This window comes from Pan paniscus, chromosome 2 (genome assembly GCF_029289425.2).
Source record: "Pan paniscus chromosome 2, NHGRI_mPanPan1-v2.0_pri, whole genome shotgun sequence".
NCBI lineage: Eukaryota > Metazoa > Chordata > Mammalia > Primates > Hominidae > Pan > Pan paniscus.
In genome coordinates, this window is record NC_085926.1 from 75,288,851 (window position 1) to 75,315,590 (window position 26,740).

At 44.2% G+C, this 26,740-nt stretch overlaps 2 protein-coding genes and 1 pseudogene across 5 annotated transcripts; all 3 read right to left on the minus strand.

Moving 5' to 3' along the window:
• Nucleotides 1-4,067: 4,067 nt before the first annotated feature.
• On the minus strand, nucleotides 4,068-4,855 carry LOC117979551 (olfactory receptor 7E24-like). The gene has a single exon (XM_034955633.2). It carries the CDS (start codon nucleotides 4,853-4,855, stop codon nucleotides 4,409-4,411), a length of 447 nt encoding a protein of 148 aa, XP_034811524.1. The 3' UTR covers nucleotides 4,068-4,408.
• Nucleotides 4,856-11,195: 6,340 nt separating this feature from the next.
• On the minus strand, nucleotides 11,196-24,623 carry LOC100991269 (olfactory receptor 7E24-like). 4 transcript variants are annotated; one of them, XM_055110142.2, is made up of 3 exons: nucleotides 18,163-24,623; nucleotides 17,976-18,085; nucleotides 12,362-13,491 (listed from the first exon to the last, which is right to left on the minus strand). In XM_055110142.2, the coding sequence occupies exon 3, from the start codon at nucleotides 13,377-13,379 to the stop codon at nucleotides 12,492-12,494; it is 888 nt and encodes a 295-aa protein (XP_054966117.1). In that variant the 5' UTR covers nucleotides 13,380-13,491; nucleotides 17,976-18,085; nucleotides 18,163-24,623; the 3' UTR covers nucleotides 12,362-12,491. The 4 variants fall into 4 exon arrangements, with proteins under 4 accessions (XP_054966116.1, XP_014199782.3, XP_054966117.1 ...); XM_055110143.1 differs by having other exon boundaries at nucleotides 12,472-13,491; nucleotides 17,976-18,032; nucleotides 18,170-19,586; XM_055110141.2 differs by lacking the exon at nucleotides 17,976-18,085 and having other exon boundaries at nucleotides 11,196-13,491; nucleotides 18,170-24,623.
• An 85-nt stretch (nucleotides 24,624-24,708) lies between these two features.
• Nucleotides 24,709-25,887, minus strand: LOC100990940 (olfactory receptor 7E24-like; annotated as a pseudogene).
• Nucleotides 25,888-26,740: the final 853 nt, after the last annotated feature.

A 26,740-nucleotide genomic window follows, 5' to 3' on the forward strand; every position in this document is an offset into this window, starting at 1 on the left:
GAAAGACAAGCACAATGACTAAGAATAAGCCAAAGCAGATGCTGACAAGTAAAAATGATGCCATGTAGACAAAGCTGTTAATAGGACTTAAGAAAGAGCAAGAATGGGAGAAAGGGAAGAACAGAGAGAAGAGAGAGAGAATGTGAGGAAAAGAGAGGGGGAAAAGGGAAGCAAAGGAAGGTGGAGAGAATGAGAGACAGACAGATATATGCACTCTGCCCTTTATGATTCTACTGACCCATGGATTTTTTTCTGTCCTTGCCATTTTGGCTGTTTTTGACTCATTAGAAGTTGTTTTTGAAGCCAGTTCCTAGTCATGAAACTATACATGAAATGATTGCTCTGGTGAAGCAAAGACATCAAATAAATGACCTATCAGGATCCCAGAGCAGCCATGCAAAAAGCCCATGGGCTGAAGCAGGTGGGAGCCTGGTGCTGCTCCTGATCGGCTGGGCTACTGTGGGCAGCTGACACCACCTCCTGAGCATCACTTTCTTCATCTGTAAAGTGAATTTGGAAGTGTCAAGTGGAGTTGTTGTGAGAATTAAATAAAACAAGCCAGCTTTTCTAGCCAATTAGACTTTTCCTATCAAACAATTCCTTCTTAAAAACAAATTGATAGTGGTTTTACTTTAAAAACCCTAATATAAATTGATACGCAACATGGCGTTTTGGAAAGCTTTTATTTAGAGGACGAGTTAGACACCCACAGAACGGGAGCAGTTTGTTACCTCATGCACTAATTCTTCTTATAAAATAACCAGTAAAGCCTCTTCTTCAAACCCAGCACCAGGAGCGAGGCCTTTACCTCCTCTAGGACCTGACACTAGGAATCCACTGCTGCCTTTGTCCTGGTGGCTGGCCAGGATCTGGCATCTCCTTCTGCACTACAATAATTCTGCTGTCTTCCCTTCACGGCCCTTCCTTTTCTTTCCATGGTTTTAGCAGGAAAAACAATTAAATTATGAATTTCTCCTTATAAGTGTGTTTTTCTACCTGCCAACATTTGCTGGTCAGCTTGCTACTTTCTGAAGCCCTATGCTCCTGGATCCAAATTTGCATTCAACGCATGTTTGCCTTAATCTTGGATCTACCAAATATTTTCCTTAGGCTTTGAACATGAGCTGTATTCCTTAGTTATTACAATGCAAAATACCATTCCAGCAGCAATTCTGATTCACTCCAAACCCCGTTATACTATGAAAATTCAAGAAATCACCAATTGAGGGGGCACCATAGAAGCACAGTTCCCCCATCTTCCTTTATTTGGAGTTGAAAATCCAGCATGGTCCAGGGATCACCACCAGCCTCCTCCTTTCCCTAAATTCCAGGATTGTGAACTCTGGAGGATTCATCAAAGGAGAGTTACATTCTCCCTGCTGACATGCCACACAGCCCCTTCCCATTTCCAGGGGTTTTGTGCAAGCTCTAAATCCCCGGGGCATCTGAATTCCCCTTAAACAAAAGGCTGTCTCCTAACCAAACAGAACCTTCTTGAAGTCAGCAAAATGGCTACTTTGTGGCATAAAAAGGATTCTTCTTCCCATAGCCTTGTTCTCTTTTGGCCTCCCTTCTTCCCAGAACTTAAGAAGCAAATGGGAAGAGAAGTGTGCAAGGAAAAGAATGAAAGGAACGAAGATGTATAATATCCCAAAAAAGATCTCTGACCAGTCATTACTGGTCAGGGTTGCTAGCTGGGAAGCAAGGATCACTGAAACCACAGTCTTTTCCCTGTCTTAGAAGTTATAATCACACTCTAAACATAAAGGTATGGCACCCAAACTACCCACTGTTCCCTCCCAGTGCGGGCCTGGAAACCACACTCTTAGTTACACTATCATCACATGGGTCACATTTTGCCACCAGGAGCTCAATGCTGCGATTCTGGATAGCATTCTTGATCTGGGTCTCCATGTAATTATGTCTGACTGTGGGCTGTAGAGGTGGAGAGTTATAAAGCTCTATAATGGCCCTATTAGTAAAATGAGGCTCAAGTTCTATGGTATGGGCATAAATGTACAAGTATATGCTCAGAAGTCTTTCTGTAACATGAAGAAACCACATGGTACACAAACCCAACTCTGTACTCTACCTACATAAAATGAAAATATTGGTTATAAATTTTAACACCTACTGTGTACACCTACTGTGATACTATTCCTAATATCCTAAAAATAAATAGGACTCCCAATATCACAGTTGGTGTACACACTGTGATATTATTTGTAATATTCCAGCGGGATGTTACTCCTCAGGTCACAGGGGATTAATAGCCTGGGTCAGTATTCCTCATATTCCAGGGCGGTGATACTCCTAAAGTCACAGGGTGTGTACCCCCTGTGATGTTATTCATCCTATTCTAGGGAGGTGTTACTCCTAATGTCACAGGGATGTACACCCTGTGATATTATTCATAGTATACCAGAGGGATATTAGTACTAATGTCACAATGCATCTACACCTTGTGATATTATTTGTAATATCCTAATGTCACAGGGGGTGTGTTCCGTGTGATATTCTTCCTAACATCCTAGACGGATATTGCTCCTAACGTCACAGGGTGTGTACACCTTGTCACATCATTCATAATATCCTAAAACCACGTTATTCCTCAGGTCACAGGGGGTGTTCACCCTGTGATATTATTCATCATAGTTTTGTGGGATGTTACTCCTAATGTCACATGGGGTGTACACAGAGTCACACAGTGATATGACTTGTAATATTCTATAGAAATTTTACTCGTAAATCACAGTGGCTGTACGTACCTCCTATGATATTATTCGTAATATTCTAGGGGAATGTTACTACTATTGTCACAGGGGGTGTACACACTGTGATATGACTCGTCATATCCTAGCGGGATGTTACTACTAATGTCTCAATGCATGTACACCCTGTGATATTATTTGTAATATCCTAAAGAGATGTTACTACTAAAGTCACAATGCATGTACACCCTCTGATATTATTCGTTATATCCTCGTGGGATGTTACTCCTAATGTCACACGGGGTGTACTCCCTGTGATATTATTCATAATATCCTAGGGGGGTGTTACTTTTAATGTCACTGGGGGTGTATATCATGTGTATTCAATGCCTGTGATACTATTCTTAATATCCTAGGGGCATGTTCCTACTAATGTCACATGGGGTGTACACCATGTGTGTACACCTGCTATGATATTATTCCTAATATCCCAGGGGAATGTTACTCCTGATGGCGCAGGAGGTGTACACCACGTGTGTACATGGCCTGTGTTATTATTCATAGTATCCTAAGGGGATGTTTCTTTTAATGTCACAAAGAGTGTACAAAATGCCACAGAAGTTGTACACCTTGTGACGTTATCTGTAATACCCTAGAAGGATGTTACTCCTAATATGTCACAGGGGTGTACACCCTTTGATATTATTTGTAATCTCATAGAGAGATATGACTTCAAATATCACAGTGGATGTACGCACATAGTGTATACCCTGTGATATTATTCATAATATCCTAGGGAGCTACAACTCGTGATATCACAGTGCATGTACCCCGTGTGTGCACACCCTTGATATTAGTCATCATATCCAGGGTAAATATTACTCCTAATATCACACAGTGTGCACACCCTGTGATATTTTTCATCATATTTTAGGGAGATATTGCTTCTAATGTCACAGTGGGTGTACTCCATGTGTGTAGACTCTGTGACAGTATATTTTATATCCTAGGGAGGTATTACTCCTAATATCACAGTGGGTGTTCACCTTGTGATATCATTCTTATTGACCTTGCTGCCTTTTTTAACCCACACTACAAAAGGAATGGAACAGATAAGAAGATACTGAGATTAGACCGTGCTGCCATGCGGCCGCTGCAGGACACTTTTAATATCCCTGTTTCTCAGGCTGTAGATGAAGGGATTCAGCATGGGCATGACCACCGTGTACATCACTGAGGCCACTGCAGCCTTTCTCGGGGAAGATGACACATCTGAACTGAGGTACCCTCCAACGCCTGTTCCATAATATCAGCAAACAACTCACAGGTGGGGAAGGCTTTACACCTCCCACAGATGATGAAACCCTCAGAATGGAGGAAACAATTACATGGTAAGAGAAAAGGGTCCCCGAGATGGGAAGAAAACCAAATATGGCAGCAGGGAAATACATGATTATGTGATTGGTGAAGGTGTCACAACATGTGAGATGGGGGAGTTGAGAAGGGTCACAGAGGAAATTAGGAATTCCCACATCCTTGAAGCAGGTCATTTGTAAGGCAATCAAGTTTTGCAGCTGAGCATCTAAAAGACTGAGAAAAAGAAAGAAAGAAAAAAAGACAGCAAAACTAGGAAGCCACAGAAACACGGGTTCATGATGGCTGAATGATATAGAGGGTGACAGATGGCTACAAACCGGTCATAGGCCATCACACTCAGGAGCATGTCTCTCTTCCATGCCTCCAAAAATGGCAAAGAGAGACATCTGAGTCAGGCAGCCTGCATAGGAGATGACTCTGCTGTGAGATTGGATGTCCACAATGATCTTGGGGATCGTGGTGGAGGTGAAACCGATGTCAGGCAAGGACAGGTTGGAGAGGAAGAAGTACATGGGGGTGTGGAGGTGGGAGTCAGGGCTGACGGCCAGGATGATGAGCAGGTTCCCCAGCACCGTGACCAGGCACATGGACAGGAACAGCCCAGCGAGGACCGGCTGCAGTTCTGGATCCTCTGAGAGTTCGAGGAGGAGGAATATAGAGACACCTGTTAGACTCTGTCGGTCTGTAGAGTTTGGACACCTTTTACCCAGAAAAGAGGGTTGAAAAATCGTAAACAAGTAAACCAACATCCAGCATTGTGTCTGCATTTTGGATAGAAGCAATTCACAAGTAATGTTTTCAGATTCCACAGCAATCCACGCTCAGCAATATTTTGCAGTTCTGACAAACTCAATTGTCTTCTAATGCTTTCATCATTGATTTCTGTGTTATTCACTTCTTGCTGTACACACCTGCCTTAGAGACACTAGATTCAAGAATGTTCCAACAACCAGATCATCATATATAACAAATTGGTAATTGCTAGAAAATACAGCCTATCTTTTCCGAAGAAAAATATGTAATAAAACCATTGTCTTCACTTTAAGAAAAACGTTATCCTAATTAAAGGAAATTAAGACCTCAAATATTTTATTCAAATAGATTGATACAAATTCCTTTGATTGAGAACATTTATAAACACTGTATAACAGCTGAGACCATGCCATCTGGAAATGAAATTAAAGTTGATAGTTCATAAGCAGAAAATAGTTCCACAGGCCAGTTAGGTCCTAGTGATTTCATCATTATGTTTTCTAACTTTTCTCCTTGAAGAGAGTAATTGCTTACTCAAATCGGTGGGTCTTGTTTTAAAATTCATGGAAGCTCTAACTCCTGTGCTTAGCTTAGGTGGACTTAGACTTTTCATCAGAAAGTTTTTCCAGACGCGGTGGCTCACGCCTGTAATCCCAGAACTTTGGGAGGCCGAGGAGGGCGGATCACGAGGTCAGGAGATCAAGACCATCCTGGCCAACATGGTGAAACCCCGCCTCTACTAAAAATACAAAACCTTCGCCCGGTATGGTGGCGCGCGCCTGTAGTCCCAGCTACTCGGGAGGCTGAGGCAGGAGAATGGCTTGAACCTGGGAGGCAGAGGCTACAGTGAGCCGAGATCACACCCCTGCACTCCAGCCTGGGCAACGAGAGCAAAACTCCGTCTCAAAAAACAAAAAGCAAAAAGAATCAAGTAAGTCAAAGTGACACTGATGACAGCCAATTTTTGTGAACCAAAGAAGTGTCAATTCAATAATTAACATAGATTTTTACTTTTGCTATCTCCTACGTACCAAGCAAGATATAGCCCCTGCGGAATCAGAAACAAAAGAGACTTGCTTGTTCCTCCCACAATACTCAGTACTTACTGAGTTAAGGACAAAATAAAATGTCCTGTCTGGAATGCAGGGAAACCAGAACTTCAGGTCAGGGGATATTTCCGTTGAATTGTATGGAATTTAAGCCTAAAATGTTAACGAATGTATCTAAAATTCAGTTTGCCTTTACTTTATGCATCCATCATGTAGAGATCACGAAGCGGGCACCCACGATCGGTTTAATCATCGCTCACTTCCATTGGCTCAATTAGAAATCAACTCAGATGAGAGTGCTGAGTCTCAGAGGATGGACATCTCACCCCTTACTGTACAGATAGGTAGAAAGGGTGGTATTGAAAATTAATGGCCAGACTCTCAGTCCCGGGCACTATACATGATGGTCTTCCAACTCTCAAAAAGTTGTGGGTTTTTCTGCTTTTGTTTTTGTTTTTTTGAGACGGAGTCTCGTTCTGTTGCCCAGACTGGAGTGCAGTGGAGTGATCTTGGCTCACTGCAACCTCCGCATCCCAGGTTCAAGCTATTCTCTTGCCACAGCCTGCCGAGTAGCTGAGATTACAGGCGCCCGCCACTACGCCCGGCTCATTTTTTTCTCTTTTTAGGAGAGACGGGGTTTCACCATATTGGCCAGGCTTGTCTCGAACACCTGACCTTGTGATTCGCCTGCCTCAGCCTCCCAAGGTGCTGGGATTACAGGCGTGAGCCACCGCGCCCAGCTTCCAAAAGTTTTAAGCAGAGCTCAGAGGTCTTAACCACAGGCACATCGGAGGAGCATTTTTGAAATGGTTTCCAGCTTCCTCAGTAGGAGTGGAAGCCAAACTCCGAATTTATGGCTCCTTTGAGGAAGTCGAGAGCTGTAAGGAAAGCCAGGAACAGGGGCAAGGGAGAGATGCGTCCCGAATGATCCTGTCCCAATTCTTTCTGGAATTTTTGATGTGATCTCAGCTGCCCTTTCTATACTTGACACAGTGATTGTGGCACCCAGTGGTCTAGCTGTGGTCTACAAGGAACCCCCAAAAGGAATGGCACAGTGAACAGGGGCATAGGCCTGAGTGACAAGGATTTGAGAGGGCAGGTTGGATGCAGGGACAGGACTGGCCAAATGCCATGTGTCTGGACTTAGACTGCCCGGTTCAAATTGGACTCCATCCTTTTTGACTTCATGATCTTGTACAAGTTATATGAAAATGCGTTGCTCCTTTTCTAGTCTGTAAAATAATAATGAAATGTGCACTAATAACTGGGAGACTATGCAGATGAAATGAAACAGGCTGCATAGACCACAGAGCTCAGAGCCTGGCCTTTAGGAAGCCCTCAGTAAGGGTTCATGATGCGTGGTGTCTGTCATCATCCTCTTTATCCTCATCATCACCTTCATAATCTTCTTGTTGTTCTGAGGGAATAGTTTAGAGGGATTCCTTCTCTGCTGTCATGGGTGAGATGTCTATGAAAAGGACAACCAGTGGGGGAGGAAAGCAACATTTTGAATAAGATTTCTGAGACCTCCCACCACAACCAGGAGCAGTATCTCCACAGTCTGCTGAGCTGACAGTTGGCACATTGGTCTCCTCCCATCTGCCCACCGCACTCTCCTGTTTGTCCTGAGGATGAGGAAACAAAACAAGGCTCCTGACTGTCCCTCAGCACTCACTGAACTGCCTTTCCTCTCTGCTGGGCCATGACCACGGAGAACAGGTCCACTATCCTCCCTGCGTGGTGCACGTTGGAGGCTCAGACTCCATCCTCAAGGCTGGCCAGAAGACAGGGTGAGACATGAGCCTCCTGATACAGGTGACAGGTGTGGAGCCCACAGCACTGGAACCTCACACTGCAGGGCTGGAGGCACAGACTGAGTATTTACTATTCTATGGCCTGGGGGGCTCAAGGCACAGAGCTCCTCATTAGCCAAAGTCACCCAAGTTCCCCAACCTCTAAGGATTTCCTCATAATAATGCAAGAAGAAGAAGAGAAAAGTGAGTGTCCACAGAAGCTTTGGGGCTCTTCCTCTAATCAGGAGGAAGCTCGTGTGTACTATTCGCTTCTTTCTTTTCTTTTGAAAGATCCAACTGCTTTAATTTTCACCTTTTATTATGCGAAAATATACCACCTATAAATATGAAAAATGATAAATATATATTATTTCATATGGAATGGCCAGTGTAAACATTAACGATTTCCACTCTTTTTCAGTTTACAGTTTAATCACATTAAGTACATTCACATTGTTTAGCAACCATCACCGCCATCATCTCCAGAACAGTTTTATCTTTCAAAATGGAAATTGCACCCATTGACCAAACTCTCCATTCCTCTCTCTCGCCCACCCCTGGGGACCACCATTTTATTTTGCAAGTCTATGAGTTTAACTACTCTAGACCCTTGATCTCAGTGGAATCATACCGTGTTTAATTTTTTTTGTTGTTTTTGTTTTGGAGACAGAGTCTTTCTCTGTCGCCCAGGCTGGAGTGCAGGGGCGTGGTCTCGGCTCACTGCAACCTCCACATCGTGGATTCAAGCCATTCTTGTGTCTCAGTCTCCCGAGTAGCTGGGATTATAGGCGTGCGCCACCACGCCCAGCTAATTTTTGTATTTTTAATAGAGACGAGTTTTCACCATATTGGCCAGGCTGGTCTACAACTCCTGACCTTAAGTGATCCGTCTGCCTCAGCCTTCCAAAGTGCTGGGGTTACAGGTGCGAGCCACTGAGCCTGGTCGTCTCTATCCTTTTGGGATTTATTTATTTCACTGACGATTATGTCTTCAAGATTCATCCATGTTGCAGCCTGTGTCAGAAGTGCCTGTCTGGGTTTTTTGGTTTTTTTTTTTTTTTGGTTTTGTTTAGTTTGTGTTTGCATGGAGTCTCATTCTGTCGCACAGGCTGGAGTACAGTGGCACAATCTGGGCTCACTGCAACCTCTGCCTCCCGGGTTCAAGCGGTTCTTGTGCCTCAGCCTCCTGAGTAGCTGGGACTATAGGCACACACCACCATGCTCGTCTAATGTTTTGCATTTTCATTAGAGACAGGGTTTCACCAAGATGGCCAGGCTGGTCTTGAATTCCTGACCTCAGGTGATCCGCCCACCTCAGTCTTCCAAGATGCTGGGATTACAGGCGTAAGCCACCGCACCAGCCAGAAGTGCCTGCCTTTTGAAGGCTGAAGAGTCTTCCATTGTATGAATGAACTGCAGTGTGCTTTTTCATTCATCTGTCCATGAACCATTGGGTTGCTTCCACATTTTGGCTGTTGTGAATAATGCTGCTATGAATATGGGTGTACAAATATCTCTTCCACTCCTGGCTTCTAATTCTTTTTGGTAGGTACCCACAAGTGCAACTGTGGGAACATCTGATAATTCTGTTTCTAATTTTTCCAGTACACGCCATACTATTTTTCCTGTTCCTTCATGGTTTTACATTCCCTCCAATCATGTTCAAGCATTCCTACTTCCCTCTAGTTTCACCAATTCTTGTTTGTTTATTACATCCATCCTAATGTGTAGTATCACATTCTTGGTTTGATTTGTGCTTCCCTATGATGAGTGATATTGAACATCATTTTAGATGCTTATTGGCCATTGCTATATCTTCTTTAGGGACTCGTCTACTCGAGTCTTCAGACCATTGTTAATGGGATACTCTGGGTTTCTTGTTGTTTAGTTCTATCTGTTCTTTCTCTATGATGGATATCAGCCTCTTTCCAGACATACGATTTGCAAATACTTTTCCTCATCCATGGGTTATGTTTTCACTCAGTTCACGGTGTTTTTTGATGCACAAAAGTGTCTGTCATTTAGATGTAATCCAAGGAATATAATTTTTTTTTGTTGCCTATGCTTTTGGTGTCATATACCAGTAAGCATTGCCCTATCTGATGTCATGGAAATGTGGCCAATGTTTTCTTTTAGGCATATTATACTTTTAGCAGTTGGGGTTAGGGCTTTGATCCGGTTTGTGTTAAGTTTTGTACCTGGTATGACATAGGGTCCACCTTCATTCTTCTGCATGTGGAAATCAAGTTTCCCCAACACCATTTCTTGAAAAGGCTGCTTTTCCACCAATGAACTTTCTTAGCACTCATGTTAAAAATCATTTGAACTCATAGGTGAGAAGTTATTTCTGGGCTCAAAAACAAACAGACAACAGATAAGGATATAGCATGGGCTGGGCGTGGTTGCTCCTGCCTGTAATCCCAGCAGTTTGGGAGGCTGAGGCGGGCAGATCACCTGAGGCCAGGAGTTCAAGACCAGCCTGTCCAACAGGGAGAAACCCCCGTCTCTACTACAAATACAGCATTAGCTGGGCGTGCTGGGGCATGCCTGTAATCCCAGCTGCCTGGGAGGTGGAGACAGGAGAATTGCTTGAACCCAGGAGGCAGAGGTTGTGGTGAGCCAAGATGGCACCATTACACTCCAGCCTGGGCAACAAGAGTGAAACTGCATCTCAAAACAGAAAACCAAAACCAAAAAAAACCAGCATGATTTCAAGAGCAAAAAGAGAATAGCTTAGAAACCAGCATAATGAGAAAGGTAGGAAGCTTCTTACCAAAGCATCTGGAAATATGCAAGAAATTCTTGTGTGCTAAAATTTTCATACTGTGCTGTCAAACACTAGAACTCACTTATTCCATCTTTCTGTGTTTTGGGACCCAGTTATCCACTTCTCTTCCTTCCCCATCCCACCCCTTTTCTTCCTAGCGTCTGCTAACCACCTTTATACTTTCCACCTTCCTGAGATTCCTTTTGTGTGTAGGTGTGTGATGGAGTCTCTTTCTGTTGCCCAGGTTGGAGTATACAGGCACAATCCGGGCTCACTTGGACCTCCATCTCCCAAGTTCAAGCAGTTCTTGGGCCTCAGCCCTCCAAGTAGCTGAGACTACAGGCACGCATCACCAGGCCTGGCTAATTTTTTGTGTTTTCAGTAGAGACGGGGTTTCACCATGTTGGCCAGGCTTGTCTTGAACTCCTGGACACAAGTGATCCGTGCAACTTGGCATCCTAAGATGCTGGGATTACAGGCCTGAGCCAATCCACCTGGCCAAGATTTTCTTTCTTGTTCCTGCATATAAGTGAGGACATGTAAGATTTGTCATTCTGTGCCTGGCTTATTTCACTTAACACACAGACCTGCAATCTCATACATTTGGTCTGCAGTGGAGAGGATTTTATTCCTTTTTAGGCTGAATACTACTTCATTGTGTGTGTATACCACAGTTTCTTAATTGAACAAATTTCTAAAAAGCAAATATTTTTTAAAAGTCTCAGAATGTGAAACTTTAGGGATACTCTGCCCATTTTATTCTTTTCTATTTCCCATCTTATGTATATGCAAGTGTATAACAAAGCAGCAATCAGTGTGTGTATAAATCTATCACTTCAACAAATGTAAAATGAAAATGCTAAGTGATGGCTGGGCGCGGTCACTCACGCCTGTAATCCCAGCACTTTGGGAGGTTGAAACCGGCGGATCATCTGAGGTCAGGAGTTCAAGACCAGCCTGACCAATATGGAGAAACAGTGTCTCTACTAAAAATACAAAACAAAACAAAACAAAACAAAAATCAGCTGGGCATGGTAGCGCATGCCTGTAATCCCAGCTACTTGGAAGGCTGAGACAGGAGAATCGCTTGAATACGGGAGGCAGAGATGGCAGTGAGCCGAGATCGTGCCATTGCACTCCAGCCTGGGCAACAAGAGTGAAACTCGGTCTCAAAAAAAAAAAAAAAGAAATAAAAAAGAAAATGCTAAATGGTAAGAAAAAACAGCATAATAAAAATTTGTATGGTGTTGATGGACAATTCATTGGAAGATAATATTTGAAGAAATCATATTCCAATTAACTTCTGTTCTTACTCATTGGAACTTGATGCCTCTAAAAACATTGGAACCACCTCTGGTGCTTTAAAAAAAAAAAAAAAGCCACATACCCACACAGGCCCAAGTAAATCAGAATCTCAGCTAATGAGACCCAGGACTCATCATTTGTAAGCTCACCAGGTGATTTGACTCAAAGCCAAGATTGAGGATGGGTGACATGGATCTCTACACATAACCTGCCTAAACAGATTCTCTAGAAGCAGTTTATAAAGAAATTCCACATGAACTCTGGAAGAGGATATGAATTTGATGTACAGTATGTCCTCACTTAACATCTTTGAAAGTCTCTTGGAATCTTCACCTTTAAGCAAAGTTATGGGTACTGAAACCACTTATTCCTCATCAACATTATAACTAGACAACTTTGAACGCACCAATGGTGTTGGAGGACCAGCTGTACATTGTTTCCATAAAGTCAGTTTTCAGGGAATTCCAAAGTGAAGTGAGGACATCGTGTATATAAGTGATGGTTGTGATTCCACCTAGATGACAGGTTTATTGCTCAGAAACTAAAGGAGGCCGCCTAGGTATAGAGGACTCAGTCATGAGGTTTCTGCTAAACAAAGGATCCCAGAATACTCACCCATTCCAGTTAAAGGCATAATGAAGAAAGCAATATTCACATAGCAAATGTGGAAAGGAATAAAAGCCATCAAGCAACAAAAAAAATGTGACTAACGGGCAGGATTTGCAGATGTAGGGATTTAATGTGGTTGCCCTTTCTTACAGACACAAGAAAAAGGATGGAAGAGATCATGAGATTCAACTGTTGTGCTGCGCAGCCTCCACGGGGCACTTTGAATGTCCCTGTTTCTCAGGCTGCAGATGAAAGGGTTCAGCATGGGGGTGACCACAGCGTACATCACTGAAGCCACCACACCATTGCTGGGAGGTGGTGACACAGCTGAAGTCAGGTACATGCCAATGCCTGTTCCGTAAAATAAGCAAACAACTGCCAGGTGAGAGCCACAGGTGGAGAAGCCTTTATACTTCCCATCTGATGGTGACATCCTTAGAATGGAGGGGACGATTTTATAGTAAGACAAAAGGATCCCTGAAATGGGAAGAAAACCAAACATAGTACTATCTAAATATATGAATATGCTATTGATGACGCTGTCAGAACAGGCAAGGTTGAGAAGCTGAGATGGCTCACAGACAAAATTAGAGATTTCCACATTCTTGAAGAAGGTGAATTGTAACACAATCCAACTGTGCAGCTGGGAATCCAACAGGCTAAGGAAAAAGGACACCAAAACTAAGAAGACACAGTGGTGAGGATTCACGATGACTGGGTAGTGCAGGGGGTGACAGATGGCCAAAAATTGGTCATAGGCCATCACAGTCAGGAGCATGTCTTCTATACATGCAAAAAGGACCAAGAAAGACATCTGTGTCAGGCAGCCCGCATAAGAGATGACTCTGCTACGCGACTGCATGTCCACAATCATCTTGGGAACCGTGGCCGAGGTGAAACCGATGTCAATCCAGCGCAGGTTGGAGAGGACGAAGTACATGAAGGTGTGGAGGTGGGAGTCAGAGCTGACAGCCAGGATGATGAGCAGGTTCCTCAGCACCATGACCAGGTACATGGACAGGGACAGCCCAGCGAGGACGGGCTGCAGTTCTGGATCCTCTGAGATTCCCAGGAGGAGGAATTCTCAGACACCTGTGAGATTCCGTGGCTCTGTGTGACTTGGACGCCTTGAGAAGAAAAGAGGATTGGAAAAATAAAAGATAAAAACCAGCGCTTAATGCTGTGTGTATATTTTGGATGCAAGCAATTCACAAGAAACATTTTCAAACTTGAGGGCCATACACCATCAGCAATATTTCTCAGTTGTGACAAACCCAAAAATCTCAGAATTATTACATGATTTACCTTTTTGCTCTTCAACTCTTTCTGTACATACTACTTTAGAGAAAATCCACTGAAGAATGTTAGAAGACCAAAACATAACATATAACAAATCCATGATCTCAGTAAAACATGGCCTACTCTTTTCAGAGAAAATAAAATGCAATAAACATATTCTTCTCTCTTCAAGAAAAAGATCTCAGTCTAATTGAAAGAAATTAAGAAGCAGTGGAATACACTCTATTTCATTCTGACACGATGCTACAAATTCCTTTGATGTAGAATATTTAAAAGGATGATACAAGAGCTAGGACCGCATTATCTAAAAATGAAATCGAACCTTAGAGTTCTTAATCGGAAGACCCTTTAACATGCCAGTTACTTTTCATATTTATTATCATCCTTAGGTTTTCTGACATCATTTCTTCATAAAGGTACATGCACGCTCAAATATGGGAGCTGTGTTTCTAAATGAATTGAATATGTAACTCTTGTCCGAGCGTGATGGCTCACACCTGTAATCCCAGCACTTTGGGAGGCCGAGGCTGATGGATCACCTGAGGTCAGGGGTTCCAGACCAGCCTAGCCAACGTGGTGAAACCCAGTCTCTAGTGAAAATAGAAAAAATTAGCCGGGCGTGGTGGCGGGTAACCCTAGCTACTCGGGAGGCTGAAGCAGGTGAATCCCTTAGAACATGGAAGGCAGAGATTGTACACCCTATGATAGGATTTTTGATATCCTAGGGAGATGTTGCTCCTGACATCACAGTGGGCCTACACCCTGTGATATTATTTGTAATATCCTAGAAAGATATTGCCCCTAATATCACAGTGGCTGTACACCCTGTGATATTAATTGTAATATCCTACAGAGATATCACTCCTAATAATACAGTGAGTGTACACCCTGTGATATTATTCATAATATATGATGGAGATAGGACTCCTGATATCACAGTGAGTGTGCACCATGTTTATACACCCTGTGATATTATTTGTAACAACGTAGACAAATATAGCTAATATCAACGTGGGTGTACACCTTGTGATGTTATTTGTTATACACTAGCTAGATATTACTCCTAACATCACAGTGAGTGTACATCATGTGTGCACACATTGTGAAATTATTTGTAATACCCTAGGAAGATATTACTCCTTGTATCACAGTGGGTGTACTCCATGGGATATTATTTGTAATCACCTAGGGATTTACGATTCTTTATATTACAGTGGGTGTACACTCTGTGATGTTCTTTGTGATGTCCTAGGAAGATATTACTCCTAATAGCAAAGAGGATGTACACCATGTACATCATAATATCCCAGAGAGATATTTCTCCTAATATCACAGTGGGTGTACACTCTGTGATGTTATTTGTACTATCCTAGAGAGATATTGCTCCCAGTATCACAGTGGGTGTACACCCTGTGATATTATTCATAATATCCTAGAGAGATATTACCTGTAATATCACAGTTTCTGTACACCCCGTGGTATTATTCATAATATCCCAGGGAGATATTATCCCTAACATCACAGAGCATGTACACCATGGGTGGACACCCTGTGATGTTATTGGTAATATCCTAGGGGGATATTACCCTTAATGTCACATTGGGTGTTCACCATGTGTGTACACACTGAGATGTTACCCATAATATCTAGGGAGAAATTACAGTGGGTGTACATCATGTGTTTCTATTCTGTGATGCTATTGGTAATATCTTAGAAAGTTATGAGCCCTAGTGCCACAGTGGGTGTATACCATGTGTGTCCACTCTGTGATGTTATTGGTATTATCCTAGGGAGATAGTTCTCATAACATCACCGTGGGTGTACATCATGTATGTACTCCCTGTGGTCTTATTGGTTATGTCCTGGGTTGACAGTACTCCTAATATCACCGTGGGTGCACACTATGTGTGTAAATTCTGTGATGGTATTCGTAATATCCTAGGGAGATATCACTCCTGATGTCATAGTGGGTGTACAGCCTTGTGATATTCTTGGTAGTATCCTTGGGACGTATTACTCCTGTTATCACAGTGGGTGTACACCCTGTGATAGTATTTGTAATATCCTAGGGAAATATCATTGTATACCCTGTGATATTGTTTGGGACATTTGAGAGAGCTATTTCTCTTAAAGTCAGAGTGGGTGTACATCCTGTAATATTCTTCCTAATATCACAGTGGGTGTACACCGTGAGTGATATTTTTTTCTAATATCCAGCGGGGGAGAGGATGATATTGCTTCCAATATCACAGAAGGTGTACACCCCCCTGTGATATTGTTCCTAATATCCAGGGAAGGAGATGATGACATTATTCCCAATATCACTGGGGGTGTACCACCTCCCGCCGGGATATTGTTCTTAATATCCGGAGGTGGAGAGAATGACATTACTCCCAATATCACAGGGGGTGTGCACCACCCCTTTTTGTAAACACCCCCTGTGATATTGTTCCAAATGGCCCGTGAAAGAGTAAATATGACTCCCATTACCGCGGGGGGTGTTCAGCCCTGATGATATTGTTTTCTAACATCCAGGGAAGGAGAGTATGCTATTACTCCCAATATCGCAGGGGTTGTACACCCTTTTGTGTTTTTGTGCCCAATATCCAGGAAAATAGAGGATGATATTACTCCCAATATCGAAGTAATTGTACAGCACCCCTGTGATATTCTTCCTAATATCCAGAAAGGAAAAGAATGATATTACTCCCAACAGCATAGGAAATGTATACCCACACTGTGATATCTTTCCCAATATCCAGGTGGGGAGAGGATCATATTACTTCCAATGTCGCAGGGTGTGTACACCCCCTCTGTGATCTCGTTGCTAACATCCAGGTTTGGGGAGGACGACATTACTCCCAATATCACAGGGGGAGTACACACCCCCGTGACCTTGTTAGTCATTTCCTGGGTGGAGAGGATGATATTCCTCCCAATATTGCAGGAGGTGTACACACCCCTGTGAAAATCTTCCTCATATCCAGAAGGAGAGAGGATGACATTACTCCCAGTACCGCAGGGGGTTTACACAGCCCTGTGATACTCTTCCTAATATCCACAGGGAGAGAGGATGATATTGCTCCCAATATCGTAGGGGGTGTACACAACCCTGTGATATTGCTCCTAATATCCAGAGCAAAAGAGGATGATATGACGCTCAATATCGCAGGGGGTGTACACCCCTCCTGTCCTATTGTTCTGAATACCCTGGGAGGGAGTGGATAAGCTTACGTTGAATATCGCAGGGAATGTACACCCTCCCCCTCTGATACCCTTCCTAATGTCCAGGGGAAGAAAGGAAAATTTTATTCCCAATATCGCAGAGGCAGTACACCGCACCTGTGATGTTGTTCCCAATATGCAATGGGGGAGAGGATGATACTACTCTCAATATCGCAGGGCTGTTCACATCCCCAGTGACATTTTTCCTAATGTCTAGGGGAGAGACAGTTATATGACAGCAAAGGTTGAAGGGTCTGTATATCCCTTCCTGATATTGTTCCTAATATCCAGGGGGGAAGAGGATGATATCAAATATGAAAGGGAGTGTACACCCCCCACCCCTACGATATTGTTCTTAATGTTTGTGAGGGGAGACGATGATATTAATCCAAATATCGCAGGGGTTGTTAACACCCCTCTGTGATATTGTTTCCGATATCCGGGGGGGAGAAAATCATATTACTTCCAATATTGCAGGTGGGGTATACCCCAGCTGAAATATGGCACTGAATATCCAAAGAGGGAGAGGATGGTATTAATACCAATATCGAAGTGTGTGTACATGCCCCTTGTGATATGGTTTTTAATATCCAGTGGGCAGGAGGATGATATTAGTCCCAACATCCTAGAGGGTGTACACTACCACTGTGATATTGTCCCTAACTTCCAGAGGGGAGAGGATGATATCACTCCCAATATCTCAGAAGTTGTACATCCCCCATGATCCTGTTCATCATATCCAGGGAGGCACAGGATGACATTCCATTGAATTTCGCGACAGGCGTACACGCACAGTGTGATATTGTTCCTAATATCCAAGAAGGGAGAGGATGATATTACTCCCAATAAAGCAGTGGGTGTACATCACCCCTGTGTTATTGTCTCTAATATCCGGGGCCGGGGGAGGTGGGGAGAGGATAACATTCCCTCAAATTTAGCAGGTGGTTTGACGCCCCTTGTGGTGTTGTGTTCAATATCCAGCGGGGAAGACAATGGTACTATTTTTGATAGTCTGATTCATCCGCTCCACCTTTCCGGAACTCTGAGGCCGGGAGGCGGCATGCAGTTTCCGTGTGATCCCCAATACCTTTGCCGTCTTCTGTACCAAGGCAGCCAAAAACGCAGGCCTGTTGTCTGAGCCAATCTGTAAGGGCGGTCAAAATCTAGGAATCACATCTCGAAGAAGCACAGGGGTTACTTCACGAGCTTTCTCAGTTGGTGTTGGATAGGCCTCCACCCACCCAGAGTAGGTACGCCCAAGAACTAGTACATACTTGTTACCTCCACACTTTGGCATCTCTGTGAAGTCCACCTGGAGACCTTCAAAGAGGGCTGCTCCATAAGCTCGTATGCCGGGCGGAACGGCTGGATCTTGCCTCGCATCATGCTGTCGGCAGGTAACAAACCGCTGCCTCACCGTTTTGGCAAGGGCTGAGAAACGCGAGATGTAGAAATACCAGCCTAACAACTTTTCCAATGACAGTTGACCTTGATGGGTGGTTTCTTGCACAGCCAGTACAACTGCAGCTCCTAGCAGCTGTGGCACAGCTACTCTCCCATCTGGTAACTGAATCCATCCTTCCTTCATCACTTGTCCTTCCCTCTACCTGGAGAAAGTCCTTTTCTTCTTTAGAAGAAGCAGGTCCAAGATCAGGTGCTTGAGGGAACACTGATGCCCAGAAGGGGGCATATGCTGCTTTTCGAGCCTCTGAGTCAGCGCGGGGATTCCCCAAACCCAGCAAGGTGGAAGCTCACTGGTGTCCTCTGCAATGCATAACTGCCACCTTGTGGGGTTTCCATACTGCTTCTAATCATTGCAAGATTTCTTGTTGATATTTTCTGTCTTTTCCCCCAGAGTTCAACAGGACCTTTTTTTTCTATCATGCTCCATGCACTTGAAGGGTTAAAAAGACATACCTAGATTCAGTGTAAATGTTTACAGTCTCACCCTCGCTGAGTTCTAAGGCATGAATTAAAGCAATGAGTTCAGCTTTCTGGGCTGAAGTGGCCTGGGGCAACGATCTGGCTTCAACAACAGTGTCCAGGGTTACCACTGCATGCCCTGCACCTCTCTCTCCTTGGGCGTTGAAGAAGCTGCTCCCATCCACGTATAGTTCCCAATCTACTGATGCCCAAGGCTGCTCCCGGAGGTCAGGTCTGCTAGAGTCAATTGAGTCCAACACTTCTACACAATCAGGCTCGACAGGGCTCTCTGATACCGGGAGCAAGGTGGCGGGGTGTAGGGTGTTGCAAACTTCAATGATTATACGGGGATTTTTGCAGAGCAGTTTGGTACTTGGTGAGTCTGGCATTTGTTAGCCAATGATGTCCTTTAGTATTCATTAAAGTCACCACAGCACGGGAGGCCTTTGTGTCCAGGTTTTTACCAAGAGTCAGCTTATTTGCTTCTTGTACTGGCAGGGCAGTTGCTGCCAAGGCCCTCAAACAGGGGGGCCATCCTTTAGAAACCCCATCTAGTTGTTTAGAGGGGTAGGCCACCAGCCTTGGTCAGGCCCCCACAGTTTGGGTTCAAAGTCCAGCTGCCATCTTTTCTCTCTCTGATGCATAGAATGGAAAAGGCTTTGTCAGATCAGGTAGCCCCAGGGCTGGGGCTGCCAGAAGTTTTTCCTTTAACTCATGAAAGACTTGCTGTTGTTGGGATCCACATTTCCAAAGTTTCCCAGTCCCCACCCCCTTTGTGACCTCATACAAAGGCTTGGATAATACTGCAAAGTTTGGGATCCACAGTCTACAAAACCCCACAGCTCCTAAGAATTCTCTCACCTGCCTTCTGCTCTTAGGTTCTGCTAGATTGCAAATGACCTGCTTTCTTTCTGATCCCGGGCTGCGTTCTGACCCCTGTCGGATAGTCAATCCCAAGTAACGTACCTGCTGTCGGCAGATCTGAGCTTTCTTCTTGGACACCTTCTACCCACAGTCCTCCAGGTGCCGGTGTAGGGCATCTGTTCCCTTGGCACACCCGACTGCCGTGGGGTGTCCCAGCAGAAGGTCATCAACCTACTGGAGCAACACGCAGCCTAGGCCTCTGCTGGGAAACTTCTGGAGGTCTCGAGCCCACGCCTCCCCGAAGATGGTGGGGGAGTTCTTGAACCCTTGGGGAAGCCCGGTCCAAGTGTACTGAGTAGTGACAACTGACTCCGGATCTTCCCACTGAAAGGCAAACAGCTTCTGCCTCTCAGGGGCTAATCTGATAGGAAAGAAAGTGTCTTTCAGGTCCAAGCAGGTGAACCAGCTGTTCTCAGCTGGCAGCAACCCCAACAATGTGGACGGGTTAGGTACTGTTGGATGTAAAGTCAGTGTAGCTTGATGAAGCAAGCGCAAATCCTGTCCCGGCCTGTAGTCCTTGGTCCGTGGCTTGGGAACAGGCAGGAGGGGAGTGTTCCATGGAGATTGACAAGGAACAATAATTCCATAAGTTCTTAGGTGCTTGAGACAGACCTGGATACCTTGAAGGGCACCTCTGGGGACCGGCTCCTGTTTTTGCCTCACCGGCTGGGCCCCAGTCTTAACTGGCCAATCCCGGAGGGTTGTCTTCTGCCTGTACTCTTGGCCATGGCTTAGCCAGAGCTGGTCTTCTCTCTTGGCCTGGCTCAGTTAAGAAAAGTCTCCATTCCTCCTCTCGGGGGACCATAAGTGTCATAATGACTCCCGTTCCGGGTAACTTTAGCAGCGAAGAGCCATGCTCTGTCAAAGAGAGAGTGGCTCTCAGCTTGCTGAGCAAGTCCCTTCCCAAAAAGGTCAAGGGACAGTCAGGCATGTACCAAAACTGATGAATGACTTTAAGGCCTCCTACAGTACAAGTCCGAGGCAAGCAGAAAGCTAGCTTTGCTGAAACCCCTGTGGCTCCGATGACGTCAATAGTCTTTTTGGATAAGGGGGTGACCGGGGCGGTTACTAGCGACTGTTGCACACCGCTATCTACAAGAAAGTCAATGTCTCCACCCCTGACTGTCATTCTGACCAGACGCTCTTTGGGGACGCTTGAGCGCGGTCTCCCTCAGTCCAAGAACCCTTCTGCCAGGTTTAGCAGGGCCCCTTCCTCCTTGTCCGGGGCCTCCTGCTCTGAGTCACCTTGTTTTCTTTTGAGCTGAGGGCATTTGTTCTTACACTGTCCTATTTCTTTACAATCAGCACACTGGTTACGCTGCAAACTCTGACAGCCAAGCTGAGTTTCTTTCCCAGGGCCCCCCTTCCCTTGCCTCTTTGGGGGGGCCCCTCTGATTGCTGCAGCTGACAAACAGGTCGGCGTGTCACCAGGCCTGACCTCCATTCTCTTTGCCGTTTTCCTTACGGCTTACTGCATCCCTGTTTACAAACACCTGGCTAGCTATTTCTAGTAATTGTGATGTATTCATCCCTGCAAGGCCAGCCTGTTTCTGCAGCTTTCTTCTCATGTCTTCTGTGCTTTGACGGATTAAAGCCATGTGAATCATGCGCTGATTTTCAGGGCTATCGGGATCAAAGAGAGTATACATACGATAGGCCTACCACAGTCTCTCGTACAATTGTGCTGGACTTTCTTCTTTTCCCTGAATGACCTCAGAGAGCTTGTTAACGTTTGTGGCCTTCTGAGCTCCACTCATTAATCCTTCCAAGAGAGCTTCCCTGTCTCAGTTTAGCCTTTGCATATCCTCTCTTTCATGTGGGTCCAACTGGGGGTCGGTTCCTGGCCACTGGGTCCTTCCATACTCTTGGGGGTTTTGATAATCAGCTGGTGCATGTTCCTCTAGCCACTTAGTTGCTGCTTGGAGGACTCTCCGCCTTTCTTCGCTGTTAAAGAGGAACATGAGCAACTGGTGTCAATCAGCCCAGGTGGGGTTGTGGGTCTGGATAACAGCTTGGAGCAAATCAATTAGGGCTTGTGGCTTTTCGGTATAGGGCGGTGTATTGTTTTTCAAGCTGAGAAGGTCGACACAGGTGAAGGGCTGGTACCCAAAAACACGCCTCTCCACCACGTGACCATCCTCATCTATCCCAGTATACTGCTGCTCTCTCAGGGGCATTTGTGTCCCCATTTTGGGTCATAAATGAGCTGCCAAGGGAGGGGTGCAATGGCGCAATGCGACTTACCACAATTAATAATCTCAATTATTAATTGACACTAATAATTATCAATATTAATAACCCATAATATAATTTTTAAAATCAATACCGATAATAATGATAATTAATATTAAATAGTTATACTAACGATAAGAATACATGATTAATATTAATGATTAATGACACCTGATAATAACTGATATCGATCTTATTCATTAGAAAACAGTAATATTAGCTCCTAATAATTAATATTAATAATCTGAAAACTTATTAGCAATTATTTCTTAATATTAATATTAATATCGGTCATTCATATTCATGTTAATAATAAATGAGGAATAATTCATACTAATATTATGCCCTAATACCTCAGTGGGTGTACACCCACGTGTTATATTGCTCCTAATGTCCAGGGAGGGAGAGAGCATGATATTGCGTTCAATATCGCAGTAGGTGTACACACAGCTGGTGATATTGATCCGAATATAATCTCCAGGGGTTGGAGTATGACGTTACTCCCAATATAGCACTGGGTGTGTATCCATCCGGTGATTTTGCTCCTAATATTCATGGAAGAAGAGAATGCTATTACTCCCAACATCGCAGGAAGTGTACACCCCCGTGTGAGGTGGTCCTTAAAAATATTCCAAGACGGAGGGGGTGATATGACTACATATATGGCAGAAAGTGGACATCCCCAAGGATATTGTTCCCATGATCCTGGAGGGAAGAGGATAATATTACTTTCAATATCACACAAGGTGGACATGCCCCCAGTGATATTGTTTCCAATTGCAACGTGGGAGAGGAGGACATGACACCCGATATCCCAGGGAGTAGAAACACCCCTGTGATACTGTTCCTAATATTCAGGGAGGAAAAGGATGATATGACTCCCAATACAGATTGGTGTACAACTTCTGTACACCCAGGGTGTACACTGGTCTGTGAAACAGTTCATAATCTCCAGAGGGGGAGATGATATTACTCACAATATGATAAACAGGCTGTGAGTCCACCGCGGATCCTAAGAGCCAGGGGGGCAAGAGGGACTGGCTCTTTCTTACTCCCTGCATCACAGGGGGCACCTCTCCCCCCTGCGATGGGGGTCCTAAGAGCCAGGGGGGCAAGAGGGGGTGATATTACTCCCCTTCTCCTAGTATGTTTTCTGTACTGCCACACTTGGTTAACACCCTGGGACATTATTTTCCATATTCTAGGAAGGTGTCACTGTGTAAGTCCCTGCGGGTATACACCCTGTGATATTATTCGTGATATTGTAGGGAAATGTGAATCCTGATGTCACAAGTCTCTACACACTCTGATATTGTTCGCAATACCCTAGCGGGACGTTAATAATAATGCCACAATGTGTGTACAGCTTGTGCTATTATTCTTAATCTCATAAGGAGAGGTTGATTTTATTATCACATGGAATATTTTCCCTTTGGTATGATTCAGAATATCCTGGAGGGATGTCACTCCTTATGTCACAGGGTTTGTACACCTTGTCAAATTACTCGTATTACCCTTATAAGATGTCTGTCACTCCTCATATCACCGAGGGTGTACACTCTGTGGTATTATCGTCATATTCTAGGGAAATGTTCCTTTTAATGTCACAGATGTTGCACACCTTGTGAAATTTTTCGTTATAGTTTTGTGGGATGTGACTCCTAACATCACATGGGGTGTATATACAGTGATATTACGTGTAATCTTCTATAGAAATGTTACTTGTAAATCACAGGTCCTGTACACACTTTAGTATTCTTCGTCATATTCTAGGAAAACGTGACTACTAATGTCACAGGGCGTGTAGACCCTGTCATAAAATTCGTAATATCCCAGCGGAAGTTCACTACTAATTTCACAATGCGTGTACACCCTTTGATACTGTTCGTATCATCCTAAAGAGATGTGACTACTGATGTCCCAATGCATGTACATTCTCTGATATTATTCGTTATATCCTTGGGGGATGTGACTTCTAATGTCACAGGGTGTGTACTCCCTGTGTTCTATTTCATAATATCCTAGGGCTATTGTACTGTTAATGACACAGGGGGTGTACACATTGTGATATTATTCATGATATTCTAGAAGGATTTTGCTCCTAATGTCACAGGGGTGTACACCCTGTGATAGTATTCATAATTTCCCAGGGGTCTATACTCCTAATGTCACAGAAGATAACACCCTGTGACATTATTTGTAATATTCTGGTGAGATGATTCTCCTAATATCACAGGGGGTGTACACCCTGTGATAGTATTCTTACTATTCTAGGGAGATGTCACTCTTAATGTCACAGGTGTGTTCCTTCTGTGATATTATTGCAAATATGCTAGCTGGATATTACTACTAATGTCACAATGCATGTACACCTTGTGATATTATGAGTAATATTATGGGGGGATGTTACTCCTAACGTTACAGGGTGTATACCGTGTGATATTGCTCCCAATATTTTAAGGGGATGTTACTCCTAATGTCACAGGGGGTGTACAGCCTTCGATATTATTTGTAATCTTATAGAGAGATATTACTTTAATGATCACCCGGTGTGTGTACACCCTTCATATGAGTCGTGATATCCAGGGTAAATATGACTCCTCATATCACACAGTGTGCACACTCTGTGATATTTTTCTTAATATTTAAGGGAGATAGTGCTTCTAATATCACCGTGGGTGTACCCCATGTGTGTGTACTCTGTGACAGTATTTTTTATATCCTAGGGAGGTATTACTTGTAATGTCACAGTGGGTGTTCACCCTGTGATATCATTCTTATTTGACCTTGCTGCCTTTTTTAACCCACCCTACAAAAGGAATGGAACAGATAAGAAGATATTGAGATTAGACTGTGCTGCCGTGCAGCTGCCGCAAGACACTTTTAATATCCCCATTTCTCAGGCTGTAGATGAAGGGGTTCAGCATGGGGGTGACCACCGTGTACATCACTGAGGCCACTGCACCCTTTCTCGGGGAAGATGACACATCTGAACCGAGGTACCCTTCAACGCCTGTTCCATAAAATCAGTAAACAACTGACAGGTGAGACCCACAGGCAGAGAAGGTTTATAATTCCCACCTGATGATGAAAACTTCAGAATGGAGGAAACAATTTTATAGTAAGAGAAAAGGGTCCCCGAGATGGGAAGAAAACCAAATATGGCAGCAGGGAAATACAGGTTGATGTTCCTGGTGAAGGTGTCACAACATGCAAGATGGGGGAGTTGAGAAGGTTCCCAGAAGAAATTAGGAATTTCCACATCCTTGAAGCAGGTCATTTGTAAGGCAATCAAGTTGTGCAGCTGGGAGTCTAAAAGACTGAGAAAAAAAAAACCAAAAAAACAAAAAGGACAACGAATCTAGGAAGCCACAGAAACAGGGGTTCAAGATGGCTGAACGATATAGAGGGTGACAGATGACTACAAACCGGTCATAGGTCATCACACTCAGGAGCATGTCTCTCTTCCATGCCTCCAAAAATGGCAAAGAGAGACATCTGAGTCAGGCAGCCTGCATAGGAGATGGCTCTGCTGTGAGACTGGATGTCCACAATCATCTTGGGGACCGTGGTGGAGGTGAAACCGATGTCAGGCAAGGACAGGTTGGAGAGGAAGAAGTACATGGGGGTGTGGAGGTGGGAGTCAGGGCTGACGGCCAGGATGATGAGCAGGTTCCCGAGCACCGTGACCAGGCACATGGACAGGAACAGCCCAGCGACGACCGGCTGCAGTTCTGGATCCCCTGAGAGTTCGAGGAGGAGGAATATAGAGACATCTGTTAGACTCTGTGGGTCTGTATCGTTTGGATACAACCCTCTTTTGCCTGGAAAAGAGGGTTGAAAAATCGGAAACAAGTAAACCAATACCCAGCATTGTGTCTGCATTTTGGATAGAAGCAATTCACAAGTAATGTTTTCAGATTTCAGAGCAATTCACACTCAGTAATATTTTGCAGTTCTGACAAACTCAATTGCCTTATAATGCTTTCAACATTGATTGCTGGGTTATTCACGTCTTGCTGTACACACCTGCCTTAGAGACACTAGCTTCAAGAACGTTCCAAGAACCAGATCATTACATATAACAAATTCGTAATTGCTAGAAAATACAGCCTATCTTTTCCGAAGAAAAATATGTAATAAAACCATTGTCTTCACTTTAAGAAAAACGTTATCCTAATTAAAGGAAATTAAGACCTCAAATATTTTATTCAAATAGATTGATACAAATTCCTTTGATTGAGAACATTTATAAACACTGTATAACAGCTGAGACCATGCCATCTGGAAATGAAATTAAAGTTGATAGTTCATAAGCAGAAAATAGTTCCACAGGCCAGTTAGGTCCTAGTGATTTCATCATTCTGTTTTCGGACTTTTCTCCTTCGAGAGAGTAATTGCTTACTCAAATCGGTGGGTCTTGTTTTAAAATTCATGGAAGCCATAACTCCTGTCCTTAGCTTCGGTGGACTTAAAGTTTTCATCAGAACGTTTGGCCGGACGTGGTGGCTCATGCCTGTAATCCCAGCACTTTGGGAGGCCGAGGAGGGCGGATCACAGGGTCAGGAGATCAAGACCATCCTGGCCAACATGGTGAAACCCCACCTCTACTAAAAATACAAAACCTTCGCCCGGTATGGTGGCGCGCGCCTGTAGTCCCAGCTACTCGGGAGGCTGAGGCAGGAGAATGGCTTGAACCTGGGAGGCAGAGACTACAGTGAGCCAAAATCACACCACTGCATGCCAGCCTGGGCAACGAGAGCAAAACTCCGT

Bases quoted from the DNA above. Each gene is read 5' to 3' on its own strand.
- LOC117979551 (XM_034955633.2), bottom strand. From the start codon at position 4,855: ATGCAGACACAATGCTGGATGTTGGTTTACTTGTTTACGATTTTTCAA.
- LOC100991269 (XM_055110141.2), bottom strand. From the start codon at position 13,379: ATGTACCTGGTCATGGTGCTGAGGAACCTGCTCATCATCCTGGCTGTC.